Genomic DNA, 26,059 nt, shown 5'->3' on the forward strand with positions numbered 1-26,059 from the left:
TTTTGAGAAGGGCAGTGGCCCTGCTAAACAACTTAACAGCCAGGGAGGGGAGGCCACAGGAGAACAAAAACAAAATGGAGTATGTGGACAGCTGTAAGAGACAAAATGGAATAGGGAGATAGCTGTAACAGACACCAAATTAGTTGGCTAATCTCTAATTTTTAACCCTTTCAGTAGCTCATCAAGGAAACACACATATATGCTCACCCATGTCTGTTATGCATATCTATTTTTTAGTTTCTGCTTATGCTTTACTTTTAAGTAGAGTGATGTTAGTTGGATATGTTCCAGAGCTATAAAATGGTTTGATGGCAGAACATTTTTTTAAAGGCAAAGAATTCTGTAGCTCTGCAACTATAATTGGATTTTGCAGATGTGGGATTACATTCAGTTACATATTAGTTAGTGGAATTCTGCTGCATATACTTGGTGCAGAAATGGTATAGAAGCGCAGTGGAATTCAAGGGATCCTGAATGTTTCAAGAATAAATATCTTCCATTTTAAATTCTTAGATCTATGACATTAACAGTTGTTGCTTCTCTAACTACTTAAAACATTAATATGGATAAATACAAGTTTTAATCCTGTCCCATTAGAATTCCTGCAGTCCTGTTAGAATAATTCCCTTCTTGAAGGCAATAAGTTTTTTATGGTCTGAAGTGGAAAATTTTCAAACACAGGTGCCTCAGGTTAGTCTCTTAAAGCTACTTTTAGGCTCCTAAATAGAAGTGGCTTGATTTTCCAAAGTGCAGAAACTGGTGGCCAACATTTTAAAAAAGCAGAACCTAACTTTTGACCCAAGATTTTATGTAACATAGGGGCAAATTTTTGTATCTATAAATTTCATTGTCAAACATTGTTTTTAAACTAACCAAATGTTAGATTCTTATGGCAAATGGCTCTGTTTTAAATGGAAAAATGAAAAACAAAGCAGCCCGTCCTAATATATAGTTAGAAAATTAGACAGTACAGTGTCAAACAGAATGTGTTTTCAAGTATTCTGTAAAACTCATCAACAGTCCTGAAAGACCTAGTGTATGTGTCCTTAATCTTAGGACTTTTCTATTTAGAGGTGTCGGTTTAGGGGTTGAAGGAGTTTTAAAGATATTTTTTGCACAATACACTATAAAATGTACTTTTGTACAATATCAATTATTGCTGAACTTATCCTAGTATGTTAAATTTTCTTAGTTACATCAAAATAGTGTGTCAAGTATTCTGGTAAGTACCTCATCTCATTCCTTTTTATTAAGTTGCAGCTAGTCGAACTTCACAGCAAGGTGACAGTGATCAATGACAAAATGAAACATTTGAATTCCACAGTTAGCTACTTAAAATTTATTTTATGGTAACTGTATATTTTTAAATAATTTTATTAAATGGATTCTTTGGGGCTTCCCAGAGATCTTATAACATTCTGGACTTTCCCCATTCTGGTCCTCACTCTTGTTTAATGATTGCCATCTTACAATAATAGGCAATGAAATTAATATTAAAAGATTTGTGCAAGGTTTGCCCCATCAAAACCACTTCTACCAAGGACTCTGGTTTTTTTTTTGTTATTTTTTAAACCAGCTATTCATTCAGAGTTAGTTATTTTAAATGTCATCTTTGTTAACCTTAGCCTCTATATCAGCTGTATAACCAGGATTTGATAGAGCGTCACTGTAATTTTTGTAACAAAGATCAAAAAGGAACAAATCCAAAGTAAGACTTGAATTTACCATGTATTCAGCATCAAGAATTAAGCCCAATCTTACAAACAGTTATGGTCACCATAGTGTCTACTGCAGTTATTTCAATCCCCTCCAAACTACTGTGCTTACAATGAGAAAAACTGAGAGAAATTCAATCTCTCCAGCTATAAAATAGGATAAATTCTTCCCAGTCACTTATGTTCTGGCCACCATACTAGCAAATAATGCTGGCTGAAAACATTTTTTTAAAGCTGTTTCGTAGCATGGACCTTTCCCCTCCCACCCACCTACCCTCTCAGTGGTTTGGACAGTGCTACTGTTTTAAATGTTCAGTGAATTCTAAGAAAATGTGTCTCTCTCCTGTCTTGCATTTACAGTCTTTCATGTAAATCCCTGAAGATGTCTGAAATAACAACTGTCTTACACCAATGATAATGCTTGAGAAAAGCAGGCCCCCACTGCATGTACATACGAAAATCGTCTCCTTACTACAGGAAATATATTAGTAAATGTCAATTACTAAAAGTTTTTTCCCTCATCCAAAAAACATGTGAATGTATCAACATTATGAATTTAAAACATTCAGAGGTCGAGAAGGGAGACTTGCATACAAATAACCAGAAGAGAAATCAGGGGCTAAGGGAAAAGATTGTGAAAGTTAAATTGAAAAATATTGTTGCGCTATCAGTAGTTGCTTCCCATAGTAACTCATTGCAATAAACAGAAGTACAAAGCAACCATTTGCTCCCAAACTGTCAGCATGTAGTTTACAGAAGTGATACTGGTGCTCAAGAGAGAAGATTTAAAACTTCTGATACTTCAAATATAAAAATAAAATTTTTCACCATGGAGCAAATTTTAGCCTGTGATTTTGTGTTCAGAAAATCACACCAACGAAGTCTGCATTACCGTGTGCATGTGCAAATTTAGAGCTTGGTATGAAGTCCGCTCAAACCCGAACTTTCATACTGTAATTCCACAACAGATCATTGAGTTTTGGGTTTTACTCTGGCCTTCTTGGTTATCAAGGCTGTAACTTACTCTTCCACACTGCCACGTTTATAGATTGACTTGCAATGCGGTAGCTGTGAATGTGACTTGGAAGCTGGATTAGTGTTTGTTTGCTTGATAGCACGCAGTACGCTATGGGGAGTTCAGTGCTGAGAGAGCAGCTTGAATTTAATCTTGTATTTATAGTCTGTGTTTATTTCAGGTTCTTCATCTCCGGCTCGCCCAGCGACTCCATTGGCTGCCTGCAGCAGCACCACGCCACCGCCTCCTCCACCTCGGCCCCCATCTCGGCCAAAACTGCCTCCAGGGAAGCCTGGAGTTGGCAATGTGGTATGTTCACCCTTTTCATAACCACTAATGAGAGAGGGGATTCAAAATGAATCAGGAATTTCGTGTTTGTTTCCAGTCTGATAAAACAAGTTAATAGAACTGAGCAAATAATTCATAGCAAATAAATGAGTCTGCAAATGGTCCCTGACCAGTTCAGTTTTCTATAATTTATTCATCATTCGAAATTACACATGGGAGAATTTCTGTGAATGATTCTTGATTTGCTGATGGCTTGCTAACCGTTCACTGTGAATATTCAGTATGTGTGGTATGAGCTGCTTGGTAGTTTTGATTGGACACAGTAGACTGTCTGTTCCCTGATTTGGATACACCCGAACTCTTAGAATCAGGATTTTTCGTGCAAAATACTCATGTTTACGAATTCAAGATTCACTTTCCTAACACGTTTTCTGACATTGCCTTAAAATGTGCTGTTTGTTGAAACATTCCTGCCACTAAATTTGTTCACGAGAATGTTTGCAGAAAGCCAACACGAAAGGACACCAGTGCAGCCCAAGTGAATTATTTTTGAGTTAATAATTTTTTTTCAGTTAATTATTCAGTCCTACAGGTTAAAAACCAAGGGTATCCTGCAGTAAAGTGTAGATTGTCTTTAAATGATGGAAGATGGCACGCTCATACACATGTTTTACATATCCTAAAACCTTCATTCAATTGAAGATCCTCAGAAATAATCATGTGATTATAATAGGTTGCTGTTCTTGTGCCAACAGAATTAGCAAGTATTCTAGTTTGCATGGGACTTAGTATCGTTCTTACAGTATTTTGCTTAAGTGTCTTGTCATAGGAACACTGGGAAATCCTGATTGGCTGGTGAGGAGAGGAAGATGTGTTCTAATCTTGGTGGTGTATCATGCTGTGTCCCCATACAGTAATTATCCTGTGTCCCCATTTTTAAATGCTGCATAAATAAGAACAAAATGTATCATTTAAAATGGTATGATTTGTAATGCTGTAAAATGTTGCTACAAACCTTCTCTGTATTAATGAATTGTGGAATTAAGGCCCATTCCTGAAAGCACATTGCATGTAGAACTCTTAGAACTGTTTAGAACTCTACTAGCCAGTGACAGTTTGGCCTGCAGAAGGATTCCAGAATCATGCCCTGAAAAAATAATTTTCTTTCTTTCTTTGGATTTCTACATCTATCTTTTCATCACAGTGGGTTGGCTCCACTAGGACCTAATGGACACTTACTGCTTCAAGTGGGTTATCACAAGGTTTAATGTGTGTGAATCCAGCCACAAGTGGCAACTCATTAAATATTTACTTTTGTGTAGTATTTACCCATAACATACCATCTGTCCTGCATTTTCTAGCCTTAAATTGCCATCTTGTAGTTAGATGGTGTTGCGGGGTCATGCTGGGCCTTCCGTGTCTAGAATTCTCCCTTCTCTCTCCTGCTTGTTTTAAAATGTTATAGCACTGCCAATTTTTTGAAAATTGTAAAAATACTTTGTGGCCTGAGAGGAGAAAACAAACATCGAGTTGCAAGACAGAATTTTTCATCGATTTTCCTAGGCCCTATCTTCTTTAAAGCCTCATTTGTATTAAAGGTGTGAGACCCATTAAGATCCACATTATTTACTGCGGGTAAAGAAGGTATTAAGATTACTGGTATATAAAAGCCTTGTGTCTGTGTTCAAAGGCATCTGTTTATATTTGGTGTAAATGTTACAGTATGTATATTTTTAATCTTGCGTTATTTTGTTTTTCTACAGTCCAGGCCTTTTAGCCCTCCTATTCACTCATCCAGTCCTCCTCCGGTAGCACCTTTAGCCCGTGCTGAAAGTACTTCTTCCATATCATCCACCAATTCCTTGAGTGCAGCCACTACTCCCACAGTTGGTAAAAACCACAGGTTTCTTTTGTAATCTTTTATAGAGTTGAATGGCTTTTTTAAAAATTTGAGTCTCTGAAACCCTCTACTTTGTTATATCATTTTCTAAATTTTTGCTTTAATGTTCATATTCTTTTAAAGCACTTTAAGTGAAAGAAATATGAACTATAAACTATTACCCAGCCTATACAGGAGTTTTCTCATTCTGTTGGATATAAAAGTGTTTTAAGAGTATGGGTATTTGGTAAAAGTAAAAGATATCACCAATGAGGTATGCTGTTAGTTTTAATTGATATCTATAAACTTAGTCAAAAGAAGAATGGGAACATTTTCTTTTCTTTTTTGGCGGGAGGAGGGTTGGGGGAACCAAGATTTGAAATTGGATGGTGGCATCCTGGAAACAATTACTTCTAAACCATGTCGAGTCTTCAGTCTGATATTTGCCTTTAAAGTGGTAGATAGCAAAACTTTGGGGTCTTGCAAAAGCTTTAGAACTTCTCAAAACAACTAGGGTTTCTGACACATCTTAGAACTAGGAAAAAATTGTGCAGTTTCCTTCTAGAGGAAACTAAAACACTCTTTAAAAACGTGATTCACTTGCTAAGTAGATTAGGTAACACTTTCTGTAGTGTGAAAAAATAAATACAAAAAATATTGTAAGGCTGACAGGTCCTAGGTTTGGATGCTTTTGAGTCATGACTTTCTCCCGCTGGGTCTCCTCCTTCCCCTTTCTTGGTACAAGAAACTCTTTTATTCTCTCTGTCTCTGCCTCTTTCTCATTTACGAGGTTTTTGCTCCATCTCCTCATATGGACTCTTATCTGCTGCAGACCCAGGTCTCTTTTTTTCCTCTCTCTCCCGCATCCCCTCTGTCTTCATCAAGACACCTCTCTCTCGCTTCTGTAGATCTTCAGTCCCTTTTCTGTTCCAGGTGTTCTCCTAACTTTCCATTGTTTTTGCCCCTTATCTCTGTCCCACTGTCATCGCCGCCATCTGACTGAACTATGTCTTGCCAGTTCTCCTATTGCTTGCTTCTTACAGTCTCCATTTTCTTTCAGGATGATTTTCAGTTCAATTACTATATGGGATTTGCTTCATGGGGGAAGGGGACTTGCACTGCCACTGAAATTGTTTTTCCTGGTTAGTCTGAAATAAACAGTGTAGCTGTCTCCCATGGAAGCCAATTTGCTATTGTTGGATGTTCACACCCAGAACATCTGAAAATCAAAATTAAGTGTGTGTGTGTTGTCCCCACTTTGATATTGAATGGCATTACTTTTGGAGAGCTTTAAAGTATAGTATTAACAACAGGCTTTATTCCTACGCTTTATTGCCAATACAAAGAAAGGATTTTAGGAATTGTTTGTTTGAAAATGGAGGTAGTTTGAGCTAAACCCTAGATTCAACCTTTCTTCTCAAACATGGAGAAAGTCTGGATCTGAATGTTTGCAGTTTACATCCATCTCTGGCTAAAACCCAAGGGCATTTTCATTTCTTTATTTATTGTTCGCTGTAGCTTTGATTTATTAAGTCTCCATTCTACCATTTTTTCACTTTTCACTCGCCTTCTTTACATTTGTATCCTCTATTCCCACTTTCTGGTGGTCACCATTACATCGTAGCATGTCCCTGAAATAAATGCATTTCAACCAGTCAGCATATAATTTATTAAATCCAAATTAGAATGTATTTTCCTCTGATGCACAGATCAAGGATCCATGCTCTGTATGCACATGAGGACTAAATGGCAAAAAATGTGTGATTTGTAATTCTCATGTAGCATCTCTGAAATTGGTATTCATTAACATAGATTTTCATTTAATATTTGGATCCTTATCAGTGAGCACACCTTTGAAAATAGAATAGCAGATAGCATAAATAAAGCAAGAGTAAATAAAGAACAAGCTGATTTGTGTTTCAGATATGCTAGGAAAAGTTTGAATGAAATTTAGATGAGTCTCCAGGCAGGTCAAACTGTTGAAATAAATATGGTATGTTTTGCCAACACTTCAGCATTCATGAACAATCTTTTCCAATGTAAGAAAAAAAATGCTTCCCCTCAGTAATCATGTTGAATTCCTTTCTACTTTATTTAATTTCCTGGACATATATACTTTGTCAGTGGAAGGAAAATCTCTCTGCTTCTCTCATATATGATTTTCATTCCATTCCTTCAGTCGGTATAGAATGTACCAGGAGGAGAACACAGGACAATGTTGCAAAAATACTTCCTTTAAGGTTCTAGCACAAAAAAGCAGCTACTGGTATTTAATTACCCTTTTCATTGTTGGTTTGTACTTTTGGGGGATGAAAGCAATACTAGTTGAGGTGAAGGTTACAGCTTTGAGCATCAGAATCAATGTTATTGGGGTATAACTTTGGTATGAGTTAATTACTCTGTGTGATAGGTGAACTGCAAAAGGTTCAGAGGTTTGATCAGCGCAGCATCCAAAAATGAGATGCTTATTATAACCATCAATGAACTATCTAAACTTCTTTTGTTTAAAAATCAGGTTGTTAATCTCACAAGAAGTAAGTAGCTTTTGTCTGAAAACAGGGTTTAGAATCTGATCTTCCTAATCTACTGAGATAGTTCCTACATCAAGATAATAAATTTAATTTTTTCTTGCGCACTATGAGCACACACTACAATTACCTTCAAAATAAGAGAGCCTGCACAACTGCATATCACAAGATCTATGGAATGTTCTCTTGGGTGCCATCTTGGATTTGTTCCTTTAGGAAATTAATCCCTGTGGCTGCTGCTTAAGCTTTTAAAGTGTTGGGTTTTTTTCAGTTTTAGTAGATGTAGGCAATGCTTCCAATAAACAATATTTAAATTGCTTTGAAGATGCACCCTTTAAAAGCTGCCTAAGTGACCCTGAGCACTGACACTTCACCAGCAGCAAATTGAAGATTGTGGCTCCTATATTGCCCCACAAAATTCCACTCTGTCCTGTAGGATTTCAACACTTTTAAGAGGTAAATGTGCAGGGAAGCTGCTTCCTTTTTGGTAAAGCAAGTGCAGAAGGAACAGTTCTGTCAGGACTCTTCCCTCCCTTGCCCCTCCCATTTTTTCTAGTGGCCCCTGTGTAGGGTGGATCTCTAATTTGAAAGAAGTAATATTTTTGCATCAGGGAGTATACATACTAGAAAGAAAAGGTCTAATTCCTTCATCGGGGGCTCACTCAGCCAGTCACAGTATATCTCTACATACCATGGCATCATTACAGGGTTCCTATTTTAAAATAGATGAGTTGTTACTGAATAAATTCTTCAATGCACTAGCCACAGACAGGCTTTTCTTTAACATTGGGAATGAATGTCTTCTCCCTTCTTCTTTTTAGTAAACAAATATATTTACTGTAGTCGTTAACAGGACAACCATGCACTCCATTTCACATCCTAGTTCCTCTGTGTCCATATGAACCCTTTCCCTGAATAGTGCTGGAGTGTGGGAGCATATTCCTCAAATATATCTTTGTTTTGCCAAAGTCCCTCGATTTGTCCCTTGTCACATGGGAGTGCTGATTGCCTTCTCCCAGAAGCAGAGTGGTTCTGAGGGGTGATTGAGATTATCTGTTCATTTCAAATTAAAATGTATCCTTGTCATGTTACCTGGAAGTGTGCACAGATGTTAGCACAGAAGGCAGAGGTAGGAGGTTTTTTGAGAGGTATCAGCAGTTCAGAAGCATGGCTAAACCTTTCACGGATTAGTGTGTTGTCATTTCATATAAAAGTGATTCAAGTCCCACTCAGAAAAAAATTGCAACCCACCCCAGGATTCCCCAGTGTAATAGAAAGCTTAATGTGTGACTTTCTCTATGGCAGCTGAATATGCCATTGGCTGCTTCCATTTTGACCGGATGTTAATGTTTTTGCTACAAATTAATAGGGACAGAGGCAGCGGGTAGGCCTATGCTAATGCAAATAAAATTGTATGTTTTTGCTGCCAAAAGAGTGTTGAATAAGAACATAAGAATGGCAATACTGGGTCATATGAATGGGCCATCTAGCCCAGGATCCTGTCGTCCGATAGTGGACACTGTCGGATGCTTCAGAGGGAATGAACAGAGCAGAGCAACTATCAAGTGATCGTCCAGTCTCAGCTTGTGACAGTCAGAGGTTTAGGGATGTCCAGAGTATAAGTTAGCATCCCTAGCCATCTTGGCTAATAGCCATTGATGGATCTATCCTCCATGAACTTACCTAATGATTGTTTTTTAGCCCAGTTTTACTTTTGGCCTTCACAACTTCCCCTGGCAATGAGTTCCACAGACTGACTGTGTATTGTGTGAAGTGGTACTTCCTTATAAGCTGCAGCAGAGAGGCAAGCAAGCAGTGGTTGGCTTAAGGCAGCTATGTGTCATCAAGAGAAAAGAGCAGTAGGTATGGAACATTCATAGCTCAGAGCCTACATTAGCAGTGACTCATAGTCAAAGCTACATCTGGCCACTCCTGAACTAGCCTCTTAGAAGGGGATCTCTGTACTTACATTTGACAACCCCATAGGTTTACCTTGTGGCACAGTAAGAGTATTGGACTTGCATTGTGTTGAGGAACAGATGTACTGACTGCTCTTTAGACTCATATAGCCATAAAAAAGACATTACCTGTCCATTTGTCCAGCCACTTGAAATACGTATCTGTGCAAGTCCAAATATAGTAATGAACAGAGCTTTTAACTAGCTCCACTATGCTGCTTTTTCAGAGTTGCAAAGATTATACCATTTGATGGACCTTATCCAAAAGAATATTGAACAGAATGATTTTATTTATTTGTCTCTTCTTGTGATTTGGTTTTCTTTCTTTGTTGTTGCTTGTGCAGTTTGAATAACACATTGTAGAAAAAAAGACTCCATTGTTTCTATTTCAGTGACCTTTAAATTATTTTTCTCATTTAAGTTCTTGTATTTTGTTGATATAGTGCACTGCTTGATTTCATTTGGGATTTGTGTTTTCATTCTTTTGTCTTTTACGTTTCTTTTGCTCATGGTATCAGAAGATGATGCTTTTATTGACAAACTGCCCACGTTTGAAAGGCGCTGTGAAACGCCTGCAGGTACTGTATTAGCAGAGTGGTTTCAAGAAATCTGGATTAAAACTCCAAGCCATTGTCTCATAAGAATGCCTGTAAAACTTACGGACATGCTTTCTCCTCAACCACCATGAATGTCCAGTGCATATGACATACATATGTTTAAAAATGGAACTCGTGCCACAAAAAATAACAGCACATTGCATGACAGTTTCTCAGTGACCAAAAAGATTGAGAGAGGTGATATGCTACTGTTTTGTGAATTTAAATTGAAGGAATAAATTTAACTGTTCAAAAATACATTTTAAAATTATTTCAACAGTACTTAACATTTATAATGTTTGTTCTCCGGTACTTTCAAGGTGGTGTGAGTCCAAGTAAACTGGTAATTCTGGTGGAAACGGTAAAAAATTCTATTAGAACTTTCTACTCCAAGTGCTCGACCTGGAATTTTATGTCCTAAAATACAATTAAAAAAAATACATACATTTTATGAAAACATATTTTTAACACCAACAGACAATGCAAAGTACAGCCTCCTGCCCAATACAGTTTGCTAATCCTATTTAAGCACCATAGAGACACCACTGGAGATGAAGAGGATAATGCTAGTGACGAAGTTTGTCAAAACAAGTGCAGTTAAATATACTAACCCAGCTGCATGAACAGGAAGCCTCTTCTACTCCACGCATAGGCAAAAACACCCCTCCATCTAGTCTTCCATAGCTTGCTTTTTGCTTTCTGTTTTCTAAACCAAAAAACAGAGTTTTAAATACCATCCCCCTTTTCCTTGCACATTAACGGCTTGCAGTGCCTCTTCCCTCCCCCATAGTGAGATAAGTTACCTGCTCTGTGACTTACACTGTGTCCTTCTCTCTCCCTCTCCTTAACCTTTCCCATCCCGCTTCAACTCCTGGCCATACAGAGAATGAACAGCCTTCCCTCGTTTGGTTTGACAGAGGAAAGTTTTATTTGACTTTTGAAGGTAAGTAGTGCATAGCATACCAGCTTGTAACTTACTCCCCTTTGCTCTTACTATTTAAGTCCTAGGGTTTCCTTCAAAAGTTCCCCTCTAATTTTTTGTATGAAAATGCTATGGCTACTTAGATAACATCATATCACAAGTTCAACAAGGATCATTTAAATTTGATTTGTACATTTGTTTCCCTTCAATTACTTTTTTTAAAGAACAAAAAGAGACTATTCTTGTGTAAATCCTGAATATATTCTACAGAACAAAATCACTTATATTGCCAAAGAACTTGACTCTGTCAACCAGGGCTTCTTTTTACACACTTCTGCAAACCACTTGGTACGCTAAATGTATCGCTACACAACATGATGACTGAAACCTAAGTTACTATTTTATTTTCTATTGGCCTTTACCCTCTTCTGAGTGATTTAACTAGCATTAGCACACTGCCCATTTTAAACTTCCTAGAAAACCTGTGACATACTTAAGGTATATTGGAAAGTAATGTGAAAGTAACATCTATGTGATTATCTTGACGGTACTACTCGTCATTTTGTAAAAATAGGAAATCAGGAAATGTGTCCTACAACTGCTGCACAGAATTCATCAGCATCTGCGTAATTCCAGCATTGTATCTAATTAATTTTCAGTCAGTCTATAAAATTGAGTTATTCTTCTGAATCAGAGAGCTGTGCAATTAGTCTGTTCACTTTGAATTACCAGTAACCTTTACCAACTCTTGTATTATAGCTGAGTCTGTAAAATCTGTCCCTTATAAATTTCTGCTTTCAGAGATTTATTTAAATCAATTTTAAAAACTCACTTGAGGCTAAAAATGCAATCATCTATCCTGGGAACAAATTAAAACACAATCTGTTTGGCCTTTAAGTTTTAAGTGTGTGCAAAAGAAAAAAAATCCACTTGGCTGGTCTGGGTGGTTTATGTGAGTTCATTGCTAATAAGAATTACCAGGTTGACAGCACTGGAGACTGAAGTCGTCTATCTATAAAGAGAATAGGCACTGTGGGCAAAAGGAGTACAAGCTGCCCCCTTTACTAAGGACCTCAAGCTTGACCTGGGGGGGAACTAAGTTTAAAAGTGAAAGAGTAATTGAGTCTCTGTGCCCGTTCGGCATTTAGTCTGCCATTAGAGATGACTATACGTGGTAACAAATGTGATGGTGGCTTAGTGGATTGGGCACCTGTCTAATAGAGAGTGGACTGAGTCCGTCAATTTTCTCATAGGCAGCAGATTAGCCATCAAATGGTGGTAACTGTAGGACACTAGCAACTTAACCAGATGATGTATCTATGGTTAATTTGAATAGAACAGGACTGAGTAATCCTCTGAGCCATCCAGTTCCTCGCTTTTTGATATTCAACAAGTTTTGGCTGAGTTATTAACATTGGAATATCAGCTACTGCTTACACATCATGCCTGTTTTACAATAAGACACTGAAATGCCTGCACTACAAGTCTTATGATCTATTTGCCTACTTGGATGAAGGCAGTCTTAGTGCTTTTAAATTATGCTGCAGCGATGTGAAGCTTATGTCGCGGTGTTTAGGGAAGTATATAGATTGTATTTTGACATTAGTTCTTGAGCTAGAATGTGGGTCAGGGAGATGGGCAAGGAGGGATAAAATCCGATTCCTAACTTATGGCAAGCTTCTCAACATTTCCAGGGTTTTAAAATACAATTTATATAGTACTTATACACAGTATTTGAGAGGAGTTACAGTCCTTGCTCAGCATTTTAGAGGCGGGCATATTCTAGCCAGGACTGAGTCCAGTTCAGGAGCTCTAAGGTAGGCAAAGGGTGGTAGACAAACAATGGACAGTGCGTCTGTAACCTCAGTAAGTCAATTTGATTTTAACTAAAACTAGAAGTATCATTCTTATAATCTTTTCACCTGAACATCGATTGGAAGGTGCCAAGTTTAAACTCCCTTAAGGTTTACAAAATCCGTGATGGAACTATTTCTTTCCTTCTGCTCATTGACTTTATCCAAAGGTTGTCGTATCAGTGGGTATGTGAGATCTGGCATCTTATTCTATAGTTGTTTCCAAGTGTCTGGATTAGAAAACATCCAGAGTGAAGACATGCCAAGTCTTGTTTCTTAAATTAGAATCCTCAAAAAAAGGATAATAAGGAGGAGGCAAATCATAGGAGTCTCATCACCATCTTGCTATCTGAAGTCTTCTGTGATTGTGCTTATGTTTGCTGAAGCTCTCTTTCCTGCTAGCTGCTTCTTCGGATTCACTAAGTCTTGAACAGATCTTTTCACCATCAAGGAGCCAAGTATTTGGGGGAGTTACTACTTTTTTTGTTTGTAGATAACTTAGAAATGTTTCCTCTGAATCAGAGCCAAAAAGCATTCTCTTTCTTTTCCCTCTAGTAAAAGTTCCCCAAACAGAAAACGCTGTGGCTTCTCATGTACTATTTCAGGTTTCTTATGTAGTAACTCTACTCTGGGTAAACAATCCTAGAATCTGCTTTCATCACTCCAGCATTTAGATTGTTGCACACATCAGCTGGCTTTCAGCATCTTCTATGATTAGAGTTATAGCTGCCAAGCATTTCCTTTAAGCTGCTAATATCTTGAATAATCTGATGTGGCTCAACTGAGGTAAAGTGCCAACATTCCATCTCCTACCAGATATTTTTCTTAGGCTTCATTTAATGATGTTGTTGCCAATATAATGCTGAATTGGTTCTGAAACAAGGTGTGTGTCTTGGAACTGAGAGTATTCAAGAAGGGGGGAGGCTGCGGTTACCCTCTTGGCTAAAATCAAGTGCAGTATACAATCACTAGACCACTGTTAAAAATTCAGGCAGATTGATTATTAAATATTCGTAGCGGATCATCCCTAAATTGCACTGAAAAAGGATTTTGATAATTGTGATCTCTTAGCCTTGATTTTTAGTGACATTCTTACTTTAGGTAACAGTTCTGTACTGGGAAAGAGAATGGACGCAATAGCCTAATGGGACTTCCCTGATTGGTTTCTATGATAAAACATCAGAGGGGTAGCCATGTTAGTCTGGATCTGTAAACAGCAACAAAGAGTCCTGTGGCACCTTACAGACTAACAGTTACTCTCTTCTCTTATATGAAGACTGACTACACAGTTCTAAGGTGTATATTCTACCATTGTCGTCATTTATTTAATCCCTATTAGTTTATTTTCCCCCATTCTAATTCTTGATCTTCAGTATTACAACAATTTTCATAATTTGATTTTTGTGTGCTTTCTTATAGTATTCCAATGTACTTTAACTTGTAAAAATTCACTGAAAGAAAAACATAAAATTGTGAAAACAAAGAATATTATTGCTGTCACAAATACTACATATGTGGATCAATGTGATCTCCTAATTGGTCTATGGAGACCACATCATCTGTTTTTTCCCCTAATAGTACAAAAGCAAGAGGCTAGCCAGTGAAATGGAAAGGCCATGCATTTAAACCTTCATTTACACAAATCTAAAGCCAAAGTGTTAAAACCACCACTGACTGACTGACAGGGTTTTGGAAGAAATTTCCCTATGGGCAAGTTATTTCATAATTGTCCATAACGGGAGTATCTGGCATCTTCTTTCAAAGCATTTGGTATTGGCTGCTGTTGGAGACAGGATACCAGGCTAGATGAACTACAGTAATGCAGTTCCTTTTTCCTAAATTAGAAAAGGAAGAAGAAAATCCTGTACATAGCTCCCCTTTGGATAGACATGTCTGCAGATGCAAGAGAATTACATATTTCTTCAAAAGTTAATTGTTTCTAACATTCGTTAAATTGGCTCAGTAATCCCCAGATTAGAATACAATACATGACTCAGCCAAGGATCTTGGGCCATTTCATCTGGAGATAATAGATCGGCCATCATAGACACAGAGAACATGCAGGCTTGAAGACTCACATTTTGAAGAGCATGGCAGAGTTCTATTGGATCAAAAGTTAAGTGCTGCTGCCAATCCTATACACACGCAACCATTCGGTTATCCAGGTAGTGTAGTGGAGTTGTTCTGACCTGTTGACAGTTTGCTAATTATCAGATGCCTCTGTTCAGAATAGTCAGATCATGTTTACTGAGAGAACTTTCCCTTTGTTTCATCGACAAAACTAGATGTGGCCCGGTCATGGAGCTGGATTTCGGGGGGATTCGTGTCTGGAGGAGACTATTGGGATTTCTTCTTTGAAGCGACCTGGCAGATTTCCTCACCTTGGTTCTGAATGGGCTGAGGGGAACCATAGTCTGTGGCCTGTGAGGTGGACCTATTGTGGCTTGTGAAAGCAATTGAGGTATTGGGTCCACTGACGTTAAACAGAGTTGGCTTGCTCAATCTGTGTGAGGCAGACATGTGCTTTGGTTCCCCAGATATCCTCAGAAGGCCTTCAGCATGTAGGCCCTATGATACTGCTCTGTCTCGTGGACTCTGATTCATTTTCCTATCAGCAATCTCCTTCCCCAAAGAGAGGGTGTTGGTGGCATGGATGGAGGGGCTTTGTAGATATGATGGTTCTACTTTAGGCAGTATTGTATTTTTCCAGAGATTCTCTGCTGGTTGTCGATAGGAAAACCATGTACACATGGTATACCCATCCCCCAGTCCTTGATTCACTCCCTCTCAAACTAGGAGGGGCAATGTCTCAGCGACAGCTGACTCACCCTTGTTCACCCTACCCCTGTTCTACATACAGAGCCCCACTGGGTAATCTGGACCTTTTTGTATATCTTGATGAGTAGCTGCTGGAAAAGTGGTGAGACAATAACATAGGTAGTTTGAAATTAATACAATTGAACAAAGCAATTGCACTTCCACACATTTCAGCTCTAATTTTGCAATATTGCTTTATCTATCCCTAAGTTTTGGAGTCCTGATTTATTTTTGGATTTGACCTGTGAGTTGTTCTATAATGGTATAAAAGGAGATCTATAGCATTTGGAATTTGTTAGCACTATTAACTCAGTGAATGATACACCAGAAAAAAAATGGATTTCTTGCTAAAGATGAAGTCACCTGCTGTAGATTTGGGAATCAGGTGATATATGAAAGGGTTCTGCATGATTTTGTTCTCATGTTATGCCATTTCATTGTTTGTTCAAAGTTGAGTATATTGAACTATCTTGTTTGGAGACAGTATATATTCCAGTGTTCCAGCAATTGCAAACAGTGGTGCAGCTCAGTCATTCTTACCTATGTGTCATGAAAACCCATTTTCTCTACCACTTACAATGTTGCTATCAAAGTTACAGTTGTTGAAGGTTTGAGAGCTTCTTTTTGCTAATGTAGACAAGAGTAGGGGAACAGACAGAAGGAGAGAGAAACATGTATGATTCCTTTGGAACTTGTATGGTGCTGATATACTCACTGGATGAGTGTCAACTAGATAGGGAATATGGTCTTCTGATTAAGACTCAGGAATTGGTATTGGGAAATCTCGGTTCTGTTTCCGCCTATGCCATGGATTTCTTGTGTGACCTTAGCTTAGTCATCTGAGCATCAGTTTCCTTATCATAGAAAGGGAAATAATATTTAACTCTCAGAACACTTCTGTGAGGTAGTTAACTCATTAATGTTTGTAAAGTGCTTGGAGATCTGTTATATCAATTTAAATTGAATATATGGGTCCCAGAAGTCAAAGGTGTTAATATGACCCTGTCACTGTCCAATGTTAAACAGTGTTAAACAAGTTTCAGGGTTTGGTATGTAGGGATTTTAGTTCCATGGGGGAAACACCACTAAAATCTTTGTGAACCTTTATTGAAGATACAGAAAAGAAGGAAAAAGAGTTAAAGCATTTGACATGTAAAGTATTAAATAAGACTTTCATTTTACCAGCATCCCTTGTTCCTTTAGCTGGAGAGAATGTTGAGAAGGGGCAGGGGGAACCTGGTCTGACAGTCTCTTAGATGGCAGTAAAGGTTGTCCTTTTGGGGAAAAGAGAAAAGTTGGTTGAGCTGGGCTGGAGATGTGCTATTGCTGTTGTTAAAGTCCAGTCCTGTTTCCTAGAAGACTAAGACAAAACAGCCAAAAGGGGAAAGAAAAGAACAAAAAAGATACAAAATGCAGCTTCTGTCTCTGGTGTTGACTTTTGCTTGCAGCCTTGCTTCTGGAAAAACACAGACCGTGCACACAGTCTGATCAGCCAGTCTGAGACCTGGCAAACTTGTGCTGTATCGGGCTATTCAAGGCATTGCTTTTAGCTGCCTTTCCTGTTCACAGGCTTAAAGCAATGTCCCCCCAAAAAACCCAAACAAACAAAAACAGTTTTGGCCAGCTAATCTCTATTCTTATTAGACAGAAGAAAACAAGAGAGAGAGAGAAGAACTAGGGAAGGAAGAAACAAAGTCTCACATCCAGATGGTCTTTGGGATTGAACTGGTGAAGGTGGTAGTGCCACCAGAGATGTCTGGTCAAGACATCTCTCAGGATTAGGATGAAGAAGGTCTAGGGTCTCAGGAGAGGTGAAGCTCACTCCTTCCCCTTCTTTCAGTCTACCAGTATCATGATAGCCTCTGTCCATCCGTATTTTCCTCCCTCCAACTCTCCTTTTTTTTAAGAACCCCAAAAGCTAGTGATGGGCGTAATAGTCTGTCCCCTTGTTAGTTTGTCCATCAATTAGGCCTGATTTCTAAGACACCAGTTTTGGTTCATTAATTTCCAGTCCCACACTTTCCTTGTTTACCTGATCTTAACACAGTCCTTGAGTTACATCAGTAGGCCATTTTGGTTGGACTAATTCAGTCTTTCTGTGTTCCTTTATCCATCGACTTGTTATACTTTATAAACTGGTGCTCATTTTTTACAGTTGATCTCACAATTAAGTAAATTTGTTGGCCCAATTATCACAACAGATGCTTAGATGAAAGGTGCCATGTTGTGTAAGCGCAAAGCCTTATTATTTATTATCCAAACTAGTTAGACCAGCTGTAGTTTTTCAATGCTTACTTCTCCCTGAGTGCTACAGAAAGTTTGTAATACAGTTTTGTTATGAAACTGGCATGCTAAATTGCAGATATACACCTGCCAGTTATATGTTTATAGTCCTGCCAGTTGATGTTTATGGTTACCAGTTTGTTGTAGCTAGAGTCAATTTAATGGCCAGTTAGACTGAGCAGGAGTGTGGAGCTGGGCTCTGTCGGTCATGATCCAATGCTCCGAGGCTTTGCAGGACTGAACCCAGAGTTCCATGGCAAAACGCCCCAGCTTTATAGTTGTAAATTCCCATTTGAGTCCATGCATTTTGCGATGTCATCCTGTAATCATTAGTCCTTAAGTGGTGTTAATCTTGGGGTTTTCTGCTGTTATCATTTGATGGTTGTTGTCAGGCTTCCCATTGTTATCTTCTATTTGTTGTCTCGCCTTCGGGGGTGCCTGGCTCACCTCTGAGGTTGTTCATGCTGCTCGCATGTTTAGATCAAATAAAATGGATGTTTTCTGATTGTCTCCTGGTTTTTCCAAGTCTCCCACTTTTTCTTGACCATCTGGACATTTGTGATGGCTTTCACACCTTATCTTTTCCTGATGCCTCTATTCCTCATTCATGCAAACAATCTCTTACAGAAACCTTCAAAGGTATACACATAGCAGTATTTTATATTCAGCAGAATACATTGTAAATCAAGCCTTGCTAAATCTTATAGTGAAAACAATTCACACTGGGGCTTCAGGCCCTTAACATTCCTGTAATCTCCTTAACATAGATTCAATACAAGATCCTGTCTCTCACTAAAACCTTAAAACAAAGAAACGTATATTTAACTAGAGTGCCTAATTTGTAATACATATAGGAAACCATAGTAGACATTATAACTTATCCTAAAACAAAAGGGTGACCACAATCAGTCAGAAGGATTGTTCTGGTCTGTCATTCCTTTCTGTTATTCAAAAAGGGTGGCTGGCAAGATGAAATCAAATCATACATTAATTCTTATGGGACATTATAAAATTCTGCTCCTACATTATCATATGATGATGACAGCACTCTTTCCATTCCCATAGTCTCTCTGGAGGATGTTAAACATAAGCTACTAAAGGTAGACAGTTTTTTAAATCACCAGGTCCAGATAACTTGCATCCAAGAATTTTAAAAGAGCTGGCTGGACCTTAATGTTGATTTTCAATAAGTCTTGGAGCACTGGTGATGTTCCAAAAGACCGTAAGAAAGCTCATATCAACTTTTTAAAAGGGCAAACAGGATGACCCAGATAATCAAGTCAGCCTGACATTCATTCTGGGCAAGATAATGGATCATCTGAAACAGGACTCGGTTAATAAGGATTTAAGGGAGGGTAATGTAATGAATGCAAATCAACATGAGTTTATGGAAAATAGATCCTGTCAAACTTATCTGGATATCTTTTTTTTGATGAGATTCCAAGTTTGGTTGATAAAGCTACAATACTGTATTGACATAATATACAGGAAGGCATTTGACTTGGTACCATGCAACATTTTTCTTTAAAAACTAGAATGAAATAAAATTAACATGACACACATTAAATGGATTTAAAAACTAGCTGATAGGTCTCAAAGTGTAACTGTAAATGGGGAATCATCATCAAGTGGATGTTTCCACTGGGGGGCCCACAGGGACTGATTTTTAGCCCTATGCTATTTAACATTCTTATCAATGAACTGGAAGAAAACATAAAATCATCACTGATAAAGTTTGCAGATGACACAAAAATTGGTGGAATGGTAAATAATGAAGAGGACAAGTCACTGATTCAGAGCGATCTGTCATCTGGATTGCTTAAGTAAGCTGGGCACAAGCAAACAATATGTGTTTTAATATAGCAAAATGTATACATCTAGGAAAAAAGAACGTAGGCCATGCTTACAAGATGAGGGACTCTATCCTCAGAAGCAGTGACTGAAAAAGATTTGGGGTCATGCTGGATAATCAGCTGAACATAAGCTCCCAATGTGATGCTATGTCCAAAAGATCTAATGTGATCCTGGGATGTATAAACAGTGGAATCTCAAGTAGGAGCGGAGAGATTATTTTACCTCTGCATTAGCAGTCATGCAACTCCTGTTGGAATACTGTGTCCAGTTCTGGTGCCCACAATTGAAACAGTATGTTGATAAATTGGAAGGGGTTCAGAGCCATGGGAATGATTACAAGATTAGAAAGAAGCTTTACAGTGATTGACTCAAGGAGCTCAATCTGTTTAGCTTAACAAAGAAAAGGTTAAGGAGTGACTTGATTGCAGTCTATAAGTGTCTACGTGGGTAATAGGCTCTTCAGCCTACCAGAGAAAAATATAACACTCTCCAATGTTTGGAAGTTGAATCTAGCCAAATTCGGACGGGAAATAAGTCATAATTTTTAACAGTGAGAGTAATTAGCCATTGGAACAATTTACCAAGTGGCATGGAGTATTCTCCATTGCCAACAATTTTTCAATCAATATTGGATGGTTTTCTAAAAGATACATTCTAAGAATTATTTTGGGGAAGTTCTAGGACTCTGTTGTACTAGGTTAGATCACAGTGGTTCCTTCTTGCCTTGGAATCTATGAAAAGAAATGGAATGGAATGCTATAAAGTCCTCCTAAAAATGGAGGTTTTTCATCTTCATTGTCAGATCATCCTGCCAAAATGAAAAGTTTATAAAATATGGACCTTGAAGCAACAATTAAAATTTCTGGAAGGGATGCCACAGTACATATATTAGCTAGGCCTTCCCCAAAGCCCCCAATACATAAGTGCATTACTGATGTTAGTGCTTAAAAAATGTTAGAGCATCATTAAACTTGAACCTTCTTACGTAAAAGGTGTTAGGTATCTCAAATCATTAATAGAAAAATCTTATAGATTTGTATACAAAGTAATCATTTTTAAAATAATCTAAAACAAGAATCTTGAATCCTAAACCCATCCTGTGATTTTGGTTCAAAGTTGAATCTAAAATATGATGGAATTTATTTTCTTGTTCCTGTTCAGAAGCACCTGAATTCAAAAGGGGACTCTTATTCTGAAGAGTATTGTGCTGATAATTGTGGAAATATGGGAGGAGCTGATTTTTATGTGATTTTCACTCTTCAAGATGAGTGAAGTCTCAAACACTCATAAAACCATGTGGAAATCTCATGAGATTGCCGGAAATCTTGGGGAAACACCTCATGAGATTTTGGCACCATTAAACCTGAGTCCTCATTCTGACTTGGTTTCAGACCCTAGCCCAATTCAGATCCAGTCAATGGGATTTAAGCTCTTAACTGCGTAAACCATTTTTGAAAATGTGATTTAGGCTCCTAAATCAGTTAGGTGTTGCAACACTGAATACAGCAATGCCTACATATTTTTAAAATCTGGGCTTGCCTGCTCAGTCCACCTCTGATTTTTCAACCAAAAGTTTGGAAACACTGTTGGGGGCTCAGTCCTGAAAATAGTAACAGGAACGAGCAGTATTCTTTTGAATGGACAATTCATATGCATAAGGGATTGCAGGATTGAGCCCCTAAATGAGGAAAATGTTTCCAACTTTTGTGACAAGTGATTTGTGACAAGACCTCATCTGAGGATTCTCTGTGCCTCCAGCTACAGTTCATGAGGTCCATGAGTGCAGGGACAGAAAACTTGGCAGCTAAAAGGCTTTGTTTCACCTTTAAGGAAAATGCATCTTGTCTGGAGTTTAGAAAAAGAAAAGATGTACTTTATCTACTGATTTAACTTAATTCTATAGGTCTCACACTGTAGTCTCTTAGAGATGTGTACAGAATGGAATATATAATCTGGAATGATTAAACAACTGAGGTATGCCAACAGTTGGTTGATAGAGAAGATGATCAGTGAAGGAGGACCAAAATATCCCTCCTGTCCATAAAAAAAACACACACATGCTTTATGCAACCTGGATTTACCTATGGCATGGTGTGACTCACTTAGATTCCTTTAGATAGACAAAGCCACTCTTGGTTCTTCTAAGCATACTAGGAAGAACATCCTCTATGAGTACATTGTTCTCCAACTATCCTGACTATTGTCCAGTCTGCTCAAGTAAATGTCAGAGACTCCTATAGCAGAGTTTATGTGGAAAGCAGTTCTCATTAATAATAGTATGGGATTGTATAATCTCCTCCTGCGCTGCAATTTACTAATGCCTCTAGGATCTGTTGCCTATGAGCAGAATCTACATGCTACTTAACCCATTGTCTAACAAATGAACACACACTAGTTTCCATTGTATGTATGTAAACCCTCAGTGCCAAAGTCTTAAAAATGTGCAAAACCTTACTCCTACTTAATTTTTGGTGTCATTGATCACTGACAGTTTGGTGGCCCAATTATACCTTTCTCGGCATACACATTAATTGAATTACTAAAATAGATGGCCAGATAAATTATTCAAAAAATCTTTATGCCATTAATTATCTTGCTTCCCAAGTGCAGATTGTTTTTCTTCAAGGGATAACAATTGCATGATAGCTTCTGCTTCTTTGTAGCTAAAGAGCCTTAGTCCCTCTTTTCCTGTCAAGATATTTTTGATGTTTCTGATTCTGATGCCTGATAATATTTTTCAAATGTGTGTCATATTTGTATAAGTATGGTGGGGACGTTTGCATCCACCTGGCTGCTATTCTTGTATAAGGTTTTACAAACACACACTTGCTGCTATTGTCACTGCTTCAGTTTTGAGGGACCTGGGCTGAATTTTCTGATTTCAAACAGAGTAAGAGTTCCTCTATTAGTGCTCTCGATTTATCCTGGGTCCTGTGTCAACCTGAACAACAAGTTAATTGTTCCCTGCTAGGTGTTTGCATGAAAATAAATTATAACAAAATAATAGCATCCATACTCTACAACCCTGTGGCGGCCACTATTGCCTAAAATTAAAATGTTTTTATTGATTCACTGTTGGTTATCTGTACCTTTGTTATTCAAAGCTGTCGCTACCTCCACCCACTCTACTGTTTTTATCATTCCCTTTTTAGAAAGTGCTATATCAGTGTGCAGGCTCCTAATAGAATAAAGGTAAGGATCAAAGCATGTTGACTAGTGTCAGTAAAGATAATAATAATGTTTTGACCAGAAGGTCATCTTTCAGAATAACTTGTAGGTGGACTGGAGTGCGCATAGGAGTTGGTAATAGGAAGAGAGAGCCCTACTCTAGACATGTCACAAATTTTGTCGGACATTGACTGTGTCACGAGGAAAATAACTGTGGACAGCAAATGATCGATTTTATGGACAAATGATAAAGTACAATTGGATGACCTTGATTTTGCTGATGACATTTTCCTGCTTAGTTCAACATATCGCTTAATGGAGGAAAAGACTCAGCTTTTGGCAGTACAGCAAAACCAGCTGGGGAAGGTAAAACATCAGTGTCACAAAAGTAACCATTAGAGGGGCCGACAAAATACTAAGAAACAAGTAATTTTACCTATCTAGAGTGTGAGATGATGTCCCATTATGATGACACCATGCTAGAAATCAAATGACAAATATGAAAACATTGAACAACTTTCATAAACTTGAAAAGATTTGGAAAGGCAGCTTGATTGGCACTGACATAAAAATACAAATTTTTAACACTATCATCAGGCCTGTCCTCCGTTATGGAGCAGAGTCATGGAAATTAATAAGAAGATCAACTCATTCCAATGTAAATACCTGTAGAAGATCTTCAGAGTCCACTGGAAAGAGTATCTTGCAATATCAGATATTCTAAGTAGAGCAAAGCAATCTAAAGAATCAAATATGGTATAAGAAGATGACAAACATATTTTGGACACACTTTAAGGATGTCCCCAACACAACTTCCACAGGAAGTGATAACATAACCACCACCTGGGAAGGGAAACACAGAGAAACATTATGCAAAACAGAAGCAAAAGAAGGCAAATCCAACAGCAGGACAATCAGAAGCCTGAACAGACTAGCACAAGACTGAAAAATGGCATAAACTGGTGGATGCTCTATGTTCCTGAGGATGCAGGATAGAAAGAAAGAAAGAAAGAAAAATGTTGTAGAGCTGAAATCTAATCTCCTATCCCCATCCTGACCAAACCAAAATCCCAGATCAGTATACCCCTGAACGCTGAGTCTCCTCACGCCAGGTCTGATTTTTATAGTTTGATTCTGTCTGTAATAATGAGCTCTGTGTAACTTTTCACTAATATGCCACTAGTTTGAGTCCAGTACAAGACACTAGTGTATAGAGCAGGGCTAATAATTTTCAGCAAATCAGATATTTGATTAACTTTGCCTCTTTTTTGTTTACGAATTGTCTGTGAAAAACTTACAATTGTCTGAACTGTATTCAAATTATTCACAGAATTCTAAATCTGTAGCTCATTTGCTGCAAGCGTCTGACTGTGAATATTAAAAATGTTTAGTTTTGATTGGACATAGGGTGTATTTCTGTTACCTGGTTATATGAGGTTAACTGCTAGTGACTATTTATATTAATGAATTCACTATTTGCTTTCCACAAATATTCTCCCCAGTTCACTGAGAGTTTTGTTTCAATGAACATTCCTGCCGGTAAACTCATCTACTCAAATAATCACAGAAGATGAACACAAAAGGAGATGTGATAACAATCCAAGAAATTCATTTTAAAATGTGACTGAATATTCATAATTGTTTACAAGATTCATTCACTTTGCTCTGTGACTGAAAGTTGTTGCCAGCTGATGGCTGTTCACTGGGCTCTGTGAAGTCAGTTGGTGGTCTCAGTCCAGGTCCTGGTGGGCAGTTGTCGATATCACAAGAACTGTATCTTAATTGACATTTCTGTACTTTAGTTTTAGCTAAGAGACAAAGACTGAATGGATATGGAAAGACTGAATGGGCATGGAATAAACTCTGTTGATCCTAGAAGATGATCATTTCAAGCCAGGCACATTATCTGGGGAAGTCTGGGGGAAATTGTATTGTGGATACTCATGTAGAACTGGTTTTGAAAATTAGTAGAGAATGCACCAAGTTCACCAATACACATCAGTCAAAGACTAGCATTACATCATTTTTATATTTAGGGACTGCTGAAGATCCAAACATAGAAGTGTGTAACAATTACTCTCAAATTCACAAAGCATCATTTGTATTTAAAGTCAAAGATGATCTGCTTTTATCCTACTTTATCATTTTATACACGTCCAAAGCTATGCTAAAGATATCAGAATTTCACTTCCAAGAAGTTCAGTTCTTCAGCTGTAGTATCAATGCAAAAATCTTTTTACTAGTCTCATTTCTTCCTCCAACAGAACTTTGATTTTTTACATTATGGAACATGTTTACAATAAAAGCTGTGCTTTGGAAGTTGGACTAAATAATAAGGGGGTTAAAATTAGATATGCAGAGATATTAAATAATTTCTACCCGTTGAAAACTAAGATTTTGGAAATAGGAAATTAAGTGCTATCCTAGTTCTGTATCTATCATAATATATGGAAGTGGTTTCCGCCAAATGTAAGCATAACTCTTCATCATATTGCAGCCCTTCAGTATCCCATTATTCTACCTGTTTCATCTCTATTCTAATGGTTTCACATGAGCACAAATAACTCTCTGTGCTGCCTTCATGAATGTCATAACAGATACTTGCCTAGGATGATTTGAATTGATGCAATGCCCAGTTCTCTCTCATCCTAGGTATCTGGATATTTTAGATCTTTTTATTGTTCATTCTTTGTTTCAAATCCTGTACTGTCTATGAAAGGAGAATGCTATTAGTAGACATTCTTTCCTTCAGGTACAAGGGATCTTATGTGTCAGCCCATCTGCTTTCCAGATCTGGCTATTCTCTGTGATAAGGATGGGGTCTCGTACATTCACCTGTAACCTTCTTTTCCAAAAGTGTTGCTCAGTGCAGAGTTGCCAAGTGGGAGAGGTGTGTGTGATAGTGTAGGGAATCTGGAGATGCCACCCACAAGATTACTTAAGCAGAAATAAAATATCTGCCTTAAAAATGAATTCTGCAGTCACAGGCTCAAAATAGCATTTGGGTCTGCAAAATGCTGAAAACTAGGGAATGTTTCTTCATGACCAAGAAAGGTTTAAGCTTTAAGGATCTAGCTGCTGCTATTCAGACTTTTTTCTCTGTATCTAGCTGCAGGGATTTTATCAGATCTGTTACCTGCTTGGCTGGTATTAGGGATGTCTGGACGGGTACAACATATCTTT

General features: G+C 37.9%; 1 protein-coding gene across 1 annotated transcript in view; it reads left to right on the top strand.

The window, feature by feature from the left end:
- Positions 1 to 26,059, top strand: part of SGIP1 (SH3GL interacting endocytic adaptor 1) — a 157,183-nt gene that overhangs the window by 110,831 nt on the left and 20,293 nt on the right. Inside the window, exons 16-18 of the mRNA XM_032771942.2 lie at positions 2,912 to 3,039; positions 4,782 to 4,908; positions 10,863 to 10,922. Coding sequence (XP_032627833.1) covers positions 2,912 to 3,039; positions 4,782 to 4,908; positions 10,863 to 10,922 — 315 coding nt within the window. The remainder of the gene's footprint in view (positions 1 to 2,911; positions 3,040 to 4,781; positions 4,909 to 10,862; positions 10,923 to 26,059) is intronic.

Source organism: Chelonoidis abingdonii, chromosome 7, assembly GCF_003597395.2.
Source record: "Chelonoidis abingdonii isolate Lonesome George chromosome 7, CheloAbing_2.0, whole genome shotgun sequence".
Classification (NCBI taxonomy): Eukaryota; Metazoa; Chordata; order Testudines; family Testudinidae; genus Chelonoidis; species Chelonoidis abingdonii.